This window comes from Odocoileus virginianus, chromosome 20 (assembly GCF_023699985.2).
Source record: "Odocoileus virginianus isolate 20LAN1187 ecotype Illinois chromosome 20, Ovbor_1.2, whole genome shotgun sequence".
In the NCBI taxonomy this organism is placed as follows: Eukaryota; Metazoa; Chordata; class Mammalia; order Artiodactyla; family Cervidae; genus Odocoileus; species Odocoileus virginianus.
Window position 1 is genome coordinate 24,629,929 of NC_069693.1, and position 11,646 is coordinate 24,641,574.

General features: G+C 45.1%; 1 protein-coding gene and 1 long non-coding RNA gene across 2 annotated transcripts in view; one reads left to right on the forward strand and one right to left on the reverse strand.

Annotated features, from left to right (window-relative positions):
* SNTB2 (syntrophin beta 2) overlaps positions 1-811 on the reverse strand; it is a 71,546-nt gene extending 70,735 nt beyond the window's left edge. Inside the window, exon 1 of the mRNA XM_020881133.2 lies at positions 210-811. Within this exon, the coding sequence (XP_020736792.2) occupies positions 210-789 (580 nt within the window). The 5' untranslated portion in view covers positions 790-811. The remainder of the gene's footprint in view (positions 1-209) is intronic.
* Positions 734-10,783, forward strand: LOC139029896 (uncharacterized). The gene is made up of 2 exons (XR_011482179.1): positions 734-1,141; positions 9,396-10,783. It is a non-coding gene; the product is annotated as an uncharacterized lncRNA (long non-coding RNA).
* Positions 10,784-11,646: the final 863 nt, after the last annotated feature.

The window sequence follows — 11,646 nt, forward strand, 5'->3', positions numbered from 1 at the left end:
CTGCCCAACTTTTCCTGCAGGGAGCATCAGTTTTTCCATCCTCAAAGCTCAGGCAACGGGGTTGTGGGGAAGCCGGCCGCCAGCAGAGGGGAAGGTGAGGTCTCCGGGTGGGAGGGAAGGGGCTGGCCCCGCAAAGGGGGCAGGGTGGCAGAACAAAGTGAGCGCCGGCCAGCCCAGCCCAGCGCCGCCCGCCCGCCGGCCCCGCTCACCCTCCAGCAGCACCTCCTTGCCCGCGCGCTTCAGCGCCTGCACGGCCTGGTCGTGGGTGGCCTGGCGCAGGTCGGTGCCGTTCACCGACAGGATGGCGTCGCCCAGCCGCAGCGCCCGGCTCTGGTCGGCCGCCAGTCCCGGGAAGATCTTGGAGATGAGGATCGGCATCCGGTTCTCGCGGCCGCCCTTGATGCTGATGCCCAGGCCGCCCGCCTCCTGCTTCACCACACGGACCCGGCGCACCGGCGGTGACGCGCCCGCCTCGCCCGCCGGGCTCCCCGGAGGCGCGGGTGGACTCGGGGGGCCCAGGCCGCGGCTCGGGCTCCCGGGCAGCGAGTCGCCGGCGCCGCCGCCGTTCGGGAGGCCGTTGAAGGCGGCCGCCGCGGGCCCGAGAGCGGGCTCGGACTCAGCCACCGCGGCGTCGCCCGTCAGGCTCAGGCTCTCCCCGCTCAGCTCGGCCACCACTCGAACCCAGCGCTCCCTCAGGAGCAGCTCCACCAACCCAGCTTTGGTGGCCCGCGTCCACACCGCCATGGCCGGCCCCGCTCCCGCCGCCGCAGTCGCTGCAGCTACCCTCATTCCAGTCAGGCAGCCTCGGCGCTTCCCCCTTCCCGCCCGTGGGGGCGGGCCCGGCCCCGCCCCCGGCGGTGATTCATTATTAATGAGGCCACGCCCACCTTCCGGAGGTGCGAGGAGAGGACAGCCTAGCCGCTTCCGGGAGGTTAAGGAGTTGCCCGCAGTCCAGTGGGTTACAGTTCACCGGACGTGGGCTGCTCGCGTGGTTTGGGCTGTCTCACGTTCTCCCTCGTACGCCTCCGATCTTCCCACCCCCAGCTCCTGACCTCTACCGTGCAACTCGCCAGAGCTGCCTGGGCGCGGAGTAAAATCAGCTTCGAGAGGCACTTTGCAAGCCTGCAAGACACAGTTGCAGGTACACTTTTGCATTGATTGGTTTACAGAACGCTCCGCGAAGTGTGCTCCTTTTTGAGGTCTAGAGATGAGATGAATAAAATGCACCACAGCTGAGAGCTGAGAGTCTAGTTGGGGAGGAAAACAAGACAATCAGCTAACCTGATGTTATAGTATGTGGTTAAGTGTCAGGTAGAAAATGCCCTGTGAGCAGAAGAGAACATTTAGTTGGGCCTGGGGTCATCTTTACAGAGGTGACAATGGAAACTCAAAAGTCCAACCATCTGTCACTCTGCTTTATAATCCCCCATTTACTTGCCAGTAATGTCAGAGGAAAGGTATTTTTAGCCCTGCAGTCACAATAGGTAGGTCTCAAAGATATCTGTAAAATGATGGTTACTTAGGGAGATACCAGAATCCAGTGTCAACGGAGAATAGGGTCAGTGGCAACGACAGGATACTAGTGTAAAAAGCCGCATATAACCACATATTTGGAAGTATTTGAACTTGAATTTGTAGATCTGACTTTCTCACCCTGGAGGCCATGGCCTTATGTTGGGCAAGTGCACATGGGCCTCCCCAGAAACACTGCACAATGTACGGCCTGCAGCAGCTTTTACCCAAAGACATAGGTGATACAATTCACTTGCTTCTTCCAGTTTCATGGGCTTGAAGAGCAGAAAGTAACACAACATTGTAAAGCAATTATACTCAAAGAAAAAAAGACATTGATTTAGTAGAATGGGGAGAATAAATCAGCTATCTCACCTTAAAATTACAAAACAAAAAAAGAGCTGAGGAAACTGAGGCCTAGAAAGTCAAAGATTCTGGCCCAAAGCCCACAGTGAAGAAACAGACAACTAACGTTTCCCACCCTCCTGGTCCAGTGTTTTTTGTTTTTGTTTTTTTTTTAAAGAAAATCACGCTGGAAAGATGGATCTCAAAAACATAGATTACCATGCCCTCTAACTTTCCTTTTTTTTTTTTTTGGCAGGAAAAGCAAAATTCCCCTATTTTCATTTGGGTAGGAGGGGAGTTGGGGGGCGGGGAGGGAGAAGGGGGACGCCAGCAGAGGGAGAGTACACCAATTCCTGTGAAAGGGGTTTGTACACCTGCTTGCTCAGGAAGTTCATGTTGAAGCTCGTAAGCTGTGTCCATGCACCACTCTGAATGCACATTCAAGTATGGGCAGAAACTTTCAAAGAGCCTCCTATACCAGAAGTGAAAACAGTAAAAAGAGAGACTAGAAATCACCCAGAGCCCAAGTGAAGAAAGAATTCACAATGAGAAGAGGATCTTACCCCTAAAAAATCATTACAGCAGAATCCTCTTTGCAATTAGCAGAACAGGATTTTCCAAGCTGCAAGTGTCAGCAGAAGCTCAACCCTCCAGCCTCTCCTAAATCAACTGCAGTGAGGCCAGCTCACTGTTCCGGCAGGTCCCGGTGTGCCCACGTGCACCTGCACTCACAGACAGTTCTGGCTTTGCTCCAGCTGAGGGGTGAGCCCCCAGAGACCTGAGTTATGTGAAATTTGTGCTTATTAGAGAGCACTTGGCAGCTGATTCCTTAGAGTATGAGCACAATTTTGAACCTTTTACATACATAATCACCCAGAGGTTGGGCACTTGAAGACACCCTGAAGAGCAAAAGGGAAGGGCTGGAAATTCTTTCCAAAAATGTCATGACCTTTTTGTCAACAGAATTGAAGGAAGTCACAGATCTTACAACTAAATAGTAGTTGAGGGCACTTACATAAGTTATATAACAAAATAACCCTAGGAAGAGAAGGTAATAGAGATTGATACTGGGATTCCAAACTATTGAACTGGTTTTATAAGCTCTTCCATCAGAACTTAAATTAACTTTCCATATTCTCTTTCATCACTATTTTCAGATTGGCCAAACTCACCCAGTCTCCCAACTACACACCACACATTTCTGCTGGAGGCCATCCTTCTAAACGCTTCCTGCCCCTTTTAACCACTTAACAACCTTGCAAGATCTCATCCCAGTTTTCCCGTCTTCCCAATTTGTTGGGAATTTTTTTTTTCCTTTGAACAACTTTATTTCTATTCCTTGCTTGTTTGTCCAAGTAGGTTACAGAATACAGGAGGGCAGGAACCACCCATCGACTTCATTTTGTTCCCCACTCTTCCAAAAATACCACCTTGCAGAGAAGGAACTCATTAAACATGTGATTGACTGAAATTCAGTGCCTCCTGCGCTGCAGTCATTTCAAATAATCCCTCTGAAGGTTATTGGTTCCTTGCAGAGTGAAAATTGCCATCTAGGAAATCTCAAGTAGTCAGTGGAAATCTACTTACTGTGGATAATGAAATCTGAATTAAAAAGCGTACACATCTGTTCCCATAGTTTCTTAGGGATGGCAAGACAAGCACACGTAATTCTTTGAACAAGCAGGCTATTTTATCTGCCTCTAAAAAAGGGAATGGCTGTGATAATTCCTAATCACCTTTCATTCCTGTCACCTATCAGTAGGTATTCTCTGCTCAAGCTGTTATCTTACCGTTTTCTCAGAACAAGGCAGGCATCGTTGCTCTAATACTTTAAAGTGAGGCGGTTGGGTTAGCTCTCAGTTCCATAATTTCCCACAATTTCGACTCAGGCTTTGATTCTGCGCTGCTGCTGCTAAGTTGCTTCATTTGTGTCTGACTCTGTGCAACCCCACAGATGGCAGCCCGCCAGGCTCCCCCATCCCTGGGATTCTCCAGGCAAGAACACTGGAGTGGGGTGCCATTTCCTTCTCCAACGCATGAAATGAAAAGTGAAAGTGAAGTCGCTCAGTCGTGTCCGACTCTTCGAGACCCCATGGACTGCAGCCTGCCAGGCTCCTCCGTCCATGGGATTTTCCAGGCAAGAGTACTGGAGTGGGTTGCCATTGCCTTCTTTGCAGGCTTTGATTCTAGGCTCTCTCAAAAGCCAATGGCCTTTTTTCCCCCTTTCTTCTTTTCTCTCATACTAGATGTGTGAGATAGCATGGTAATTAAGGGCACAAGGTTCAGCTCTGTGATGACTTAGAGGGGTGGGAGGAAGACTCGAGAGGGAGGGGATATCTGTATACATGTGGCTGACTCACATCGTTGTACAGCAGAAACTAACAATGTTGGAAAGCAATTAATACTCCAATTTAAAAAAATTAAAAAATAAACCTCTATCAGGTGCTTGCCTCAAAACAAACAAAAATAAAAGCACAAGGTTCAAATCATAGTCTGGCCACTTACTAGTTATATGACAATGGTCAAGGGACTGAGGTCACAGCCTTCAGTGTCTTTTTTGAAACACTTCAGACATCTTCTACCTCAAAGGGTGGCTGGGACAGTTGACTGGGATGATGGCTGCAAAGTGCGTAGCAGCACTGTACCTGATGCAAGAGTTGCATGAAAACTGCCACTGCTGTTCTCATTACCTGTTGACCTTTAGCAGCAGCCACAATAAAACCTTTGGAAGAAATTCTCCAGCTGAGAGTCTATACTTTATCGAGGAATGAGTCCACCATCATATTATTTGATTCCAGGCTTAAAGGGCAAATGGCCAAATTAATTTCGGTGAGAAACAGATCTCATGTAAAGTTACACTTCGGCTAAAAGGGAGTACAGAGTGCCAAAAGTCCGCCAAAGGAAAGAATTAGTGGATCTGGGGCTGCTTCCAAGGTTTGAGTGTTGTGTAATTTCATGAGGAAGGAGGGCCTCAGGCAAAACTGCAGCCCTTAGCAAGCCTGAAGGTTACACCACAAAGGCGGCCTGATGCCAGAGGAACAAAAGCAAGAGCTGCTCTGTCACTACTAACGAAGAGGCCAGAGGGAGAAAGCAGCTTGGAAGATAACCAATCCAACATCCAGCTCTGAAAAAGTATCCACCCCCGTTAGGGAACAGTGAGATCAACTGTCCCTCTCGACAGTATGACTTTGTCTTCCAGGAGAAACATCCTAGAGTGTGTTTTTCTCTCCAGCACAAACATGAAGTGCAAGAGGAAAAGGTGCCTACACCCCTTAGGTGATGCAAGTGCATTTTAAAACTCATGCCACCAAGATAAATCACTATCCATCTGAAACCCACAAAAATGGATTAACTATCTCAAGCGTTATAACTATGAAAACCCACATCTGTTAACCACATTCCTAATGAGAAGCAGCTGGTGACAGTTTTGTAGTTCTGCGACTTTCTTTTTAGGAAAATATTAGTGAGGACATTAACAGGCAGAAGGTTAGTTCATTGAATCCATTTAAGTTACGGAAAATCACCAGTGTTTTTTATTGACAATCATGGTAATTGTATCATTTCCCATGAAATTCAAATAAGGTCCAAAAATAAAAATCCACTTTCCTTCCATACTAGTTCTAATGGAATTTCCAGTGCCTCGCAGTTAACACCTACAGTCCTCTAGTCAGCTTAAACTCTTTCTTCATATACAAGTGAACAAATCATGTTTATCGATGCCTGTGGTGTTTCCAATAAGGCCTTCGTCTCACATCTCATAAATAGCCAACTGAGGAGGGATCACGGATCCTTTGAGCTTCCCAAGTGTCACTAGTGGTAAAGAACCCGCCTGCCAATGCAGGAGACAAAAGAGATGCAGTTTCAATCCCTGGGTCAGGAAGATCCCCTGGAGGAGGGCATGGCAACCCACTCCAGTATTCATTCTTGCCTGAAGAATCCCATAGAGAGAGGAGCCTGGTGGGCTATAGTCCACATCCACAGGGTTGCAAAGAGTCGGACATGACTGAAGTGACTTATCACACACATATGGATCCTTGGGAATCAGTTGCCTGCTGGGGACCCACCTCAGACAAATGCACATTTGTGTAAAACTCAGCATTCAAACCTGGGGGCTCACAAAGCCGCTGAAGCCCTTCCACACACTGTCATAGACTGAATCGTTGTTTCCTCAAAATTTATAGGCTGAAGTCCAGGTCCACAGGACCTCAAGAGTGAGACTGTGTTTGGAGACAGGGTCTTTAATGAGGTAATTAAATTAAAATAAGGTCATTAGGGTGGGCCCTGATCCAGTGTAGCTGTCCTTATAAACAGATTAAGACAGGCAGCAGGTAAGACTCAAGGAGAAAAGGGCCCTCTACAAACCAAGGGAAGAGGCCTCAGAAGAAATTGACCCTGTTGTTTCCTTGATCTTGGATTTCTGGCCTCCAGAATTGAGAGGATGAACTTCTGTTGTTTAAGTGACCCAGTGACTGTGATGCATTATGGCAACCCTAGCAAACTGATACAAACCCCCGAGTTAAGAACCTATACGAGAGCCTGTTATTTGCCTCCCTAATGCCAGTCTCTTCTGCCCTTTACTTACACAAGTGGACATTTTTACTGTGCCATCCCTTTGAATCTGAGTGGTTCATAACTGTGTCCTCCACTGAATGGTAATTCTTAACTGCAGACTTCAAGGTCCACTCCTATCTGGCCCTATTTTTCACTACACGTGGGCTTAAGGGCTCTTGACCCAAATCTACTTACCTAAGCTGCTTAGCTCTCCTCCGCACTGGCTCCTCTTACCTTTCCTAGGTACTTCATCTGCTTGTTACCATCAGCTGGGCAAGCGGTCACCCTCCAGCGTGCGCCCAGTACTACGGTACCTTTCAGCCTCATTTTCCTCCATTCCTGATCTATGCTGTTTCAACCACATGGAACTTTGGTGAACCCTTGGATAGGCTATGCCCTCACTTCAGACCTTTGCATGGAGAATGCTGCAGGAAGGCCTCTTTTCTTCTCTTTTCCACCTTGCTAATTCCTACCCAATTCTCAAGGACTGTCCCCTTCCTTTAACCTTGTTAGGTGCCCCTTCTTTGTGCTCATCTCTAATGTTGATGGGCTTCTCTCAACTAGGCAGTGAAGTTCTTGAGGGCTAACACCATCTTCTGTCTGTTGGCTGATACAAAGCATATAGTGGACACTCAATAATTCTATGTTAAATAGATATTAAGTTCTAAAGACAGAACTGACACAAGCTAAGCCTTAATATCTACAATTGTGTTGTCCACTAAAAAACCCACTTGCTACACATAGCTATTTAATTTTTTTTTCTGGTTGCACTATGTGGCTTATGAAATTTTAGTTCCCTGACCAGGGACTGAACCTGGGCCCTCAGCAGTGAGAGTGCAGAGTCCTACCCACTAAATAGCTAGGGAATTCCCAGATTAAAGTCAATTAAAATTTTAAAATTCAGTTCTTTTGTCATACCAGCCACATTTCAAGTGCTCAACAGCCATATATGGCTACGGTACAGCACAGATACAGAACATTTCCACCACCATGGAGAGTTTATTAGATACTACATCATAAAATGCCTTGAAATATGAAAGAAAAAGACAACACATTAGGAGGAAAAGGAGAAGAGGTCATGCCATTTACACAATTAGCCAAATAGCCAAAATACACTAAAAAGTGAGCCAACTCATGAGTAAACAGGGAAAGGCAAAATACTATTTTTCACCCACTGGACAGGCTAAAACTAAAGTCTATCACTACAGTGTCAAAGTTTTAAGGAAATAAGTGCTTTCAAACCCTTCTGATGGACATATATTCAACTCCAAAGGGCAACTGAAAGTGAAAGAAAATGAGCACCATGTGAGTTAGCAAGTCCAGTCCTAAAAATGAACCTTAGAGTAACATTCCCATGAGAGCACGAGCAGACAGCATGCTAGTTTGTTCATTACAACACTCTCTGGTTTACACACAAGACTGCCCACAGAAGTCACTCTAATAGCGAAATCAAGTGCTCATCAAGAGCAAGAAATGCTTAAAAACCTTCTCCGCAGCCTGTGGAATGGAAAATTCTTTGCAGACCATGCCTACTAATCCTATTTATGAGTGCATCCCTCCTGCTAAGAGACAGTAGAGGAATAATTATTAAGGATGCTACCTTGGCTTCTAATGAACCATTGTGTAACCATGGGAAAAATCACCTTCTCTTGTTCTCCATTTCCATGAGTCTGAGTACAAAAATGAGGCCAAGAGCCACACAGATTTCTTTCAGAAAATCTTGGGCATCGCTCCCCCACCCCCACAAGCCTAAACAGCTCCACTTTTATCTATAGCATATATTTCAGTTCAGAACAAAGTTCCATTTGAAGAAAGTTTTGATACTTAAAAAAATCAAACTTTAAAACCCTCAAAGTACATGATCTCTAACTTTCTTCCAATATTCCAAGATTTCAGTTTCTCTCCATCTAAACTGGTGTAATCTCCCTGGTAAAGGTTTCATTATCCATTCAGAGATCCAATTACTAGTTACTGCATGAGAAAAGTGAATTTTTAAAGCAATTGAATCAGGTTAGCAAATATGACCTTTCTCAGGTTGGTCTTAGCTCAAAATTTTTCTGTGGCACTCGAGTATGAGCAGCAGTCTGCAAAATGCCTGAGACAGAAACATAATGCGTCTAGGTTACACAAACTCCTAAAGTAAAATCACCCTAAAACGCAGGCCCCAAAGTGTCCCTTCCATACACTGTTTCCCTTTCCCTTCCCCCAATTTCTCTAACTTTCTGCCCCAATCACTTTCTGCTTCATTTGTAATTCAGAAACTCTCCGCTTAAGAAGAATTTCAAGGCCCAAAGCTTTTACTTCCCATACCATTTATGGAAGTCCAAGTCATTGGCTAGACATGTTGCAAAGGAATGCTTTCTACTTTCAGAAAAGTTTTACTTCTTCACTCAGATGATCTGTGAGCCCTCTCTGTCAGAATTACACCCGCCAACATCAACGGATTTCAGAAGATGTTTAAAGTTAAGTAAATCAAGTCTTAAACTAGATTCCAGTTAATTAAGAGTCTCTGAATTTATAGCTCTACAGTCAGGGAAAAGCGAGTGAGTTAATATTTAAGGCATCCTAGCCTCCTTCTGGTCATAGTCACTGTAGCTCAGTGACTTGAATTTTGATTTCAATCACACATAAAAGACCTCAAAGATTTCTTAGGAAGGGTGGGATATTCCAGTCTACTGGAAGCCTGGGCTAGTCCAGTCAAATGCAGACTGGAAGAGTATGTCTCACTAAGAAGACGTACTTAAGAGAGAGGAAAGTTATTTTACACAAATGACCTGAAAAGTTGCATCTATGTGTTTACTCTTCTCACTGGAAAGAAAACATAAAAAGATGGGGCATAAAGGCCATTATACACCTTGTTATATCTGTTCACTCTTAGCAAACCCAAAATAGGCTTTCCTTCATATTATAAATTATATGGCTCTGTTTATCTTATTACCTCTGTTAATTCTCCTACTATAAATTTTCATTTTTCCCCCCTTTCCAAGCTGGAGGGCAATACCAATGAAAGCTCAAACTACTGCACAACTGCACTCATCTCACACGCTGGTAAAGTAATGCTCAAAATTCTCCAAGCCAGGCTTCAACAGTATGTGAACCGTGAACTTCCAGATGTTCATGCTGGTTTTAGAAAAGGCAGAGGAACCAGAGATCAAATTGCCAACATCCACTGGCTTATTGAAAAAGCAAGAGTTCCAGAAAACTTCTATTTCTGCTTTATTGACTACGCCAAAGCCTTTGACTATGTGGATCACTGCAAAATGTGGAAAATTCTTCAAGAGATGGGAATACCAGACCACCTGAGCTGCTTCTTGAGAAATCTGTATGCAGATCAAGAAGCAACAATTAGAACTGGACAGGGAACATACTGCCCTCGAAACTGGGAAAGGAGTACGTCAAGGCTGTATGCTGTCATCCTGCTTATTTAACTTATATGCAGAGTACATCATGAGAAACACTGGGCTGGATGAAGCACAAGCTGGAATCAAGATTGCTGGGAGAAATATCAATATTTCACATCTCAGACATGCAGATGACATCACCCTTATGGCAGAAAGCGAAGAAGAACTAAAGAGCCTCTTGATGAAAGTGAAAGAGGAGAGTGAAAAAGTTGGCTTAAAACTCAACATTCAGAAAACTAACAACATGGCATCCAGTCCCATCACTTCATGGCAAATAGATGGGGAAACAATGGAAACAGTGACAGACTTTAATTTTTGGGCTCCAAAGTCACTGCAGATAGTGACTGCAGCCATGAAATTAAAAGATGCTTGCTCCTTAGAAGAAAAGCTATGACAAACCTAGACAGCATATTAAAAAGCAGAAACATAAATAAATGGAAGAAAAAAAAAGCAGAGACATTACTTTGCCAACAAAGATCTGTCTAGTCAAAGCTATGGTTTTTCCAGTAGTCATGTATGGATGTGAGAGTTGGACTATAAAGAAAGTTGAGCGCCAAAGAATTGATGCTTTTGAACTGTGGTGTTGGGAGAAGAATCTTAAGAGCCCCTTGGACTGCACGAAGATACCACCAGTCAATCCTAAAGGAAATCAGTCCTGAATATTCATTGGAAGGACTGATGTTGAAGCTGAAACTCCAATACTTCAGCCACCTGATGCGAAGAACTGACTCACTGGAAAAGACCCTGACGCTGGGAAAGATTGAAGGTGGGAGGAGAAGGGGATGACAGGATGAGACAGTTGGCTGGCATCACTGACTCAATGGACATGAGTTTGAGTAAGCTCCAGGAGTTGGTGATGGACCAGGGAGGACTGGCATGCTGCAGTCCACGGGGTCGCAAAAAGTTGGACACGACTGAGTGACTGAACTGAAGCTGGACGGTGGGGTTCATCTCAGTAAAAATGTTTCTCATCAGCACTTTACTCATGATGTCATCAGAGCCCTCATATTCCTCTGTCTGTACCACAGCCTTTCACCTTCCCCAAACAAATAAAACCACACGTACTAGGTTTCCACAGGCATGTAACAGATGAGAAAGAAATCTGTCTGCTTCATCCAGGTCAACTTTAGTTCTTCATGTTCTAATTTAGAAGATCACATTAAAACTCATCAACTGATGACACCTATAAGAATAACAATGTCAAAGCAAGCAGAAGAGAACAGAAAGGGTGAAATATTATACAGCAGGCTATTGGGTCCCCACCTCCACTCCTGCTCTGTAAAAAAATGCCCAATGTTTTCCCTAACCTTTGGAATGGGACTTAGGACATAAAAACATGTGTTACTGAGACTGATATCCCCAAACCTGATTCTTTCCTTTCAAATAAAATGTAATAGTTCACTACCAAAGGCCAAGGGCATCTATTTTTCAGATGGAGCATTGCAGTTAAAATTCACTTTTGAAACATAACCCTGATTATGGCTTTTGGTAGTGAGGCTGGCCTGAATAAGCAACCATAGTTTCCCTATCCTTGAAGGCAACTTGGGCCAAGTTCCCACACCTCTGACGGGCTGTGGGCTGCAGGCTGGTAGACAATGAAAGTTGTTCGCCTTTGGAAGCCTCAAACACGTGTTAGGGAATAGATGGCAACTATTGCCTTCCCCCACCCCTGACAGTAACGTCTGAAGAACAGGATACTAGAAAAAGTTGGATGAATTTGCGGTTAACTGGAACATTATCCAAATGACAAATACCTGGCAGTTTCTGTTTACTTTTGGTCGATGAAGGCAAATTACTGTCCAGTATTTGAGAGACTAACATTCATAATGACTAGTCC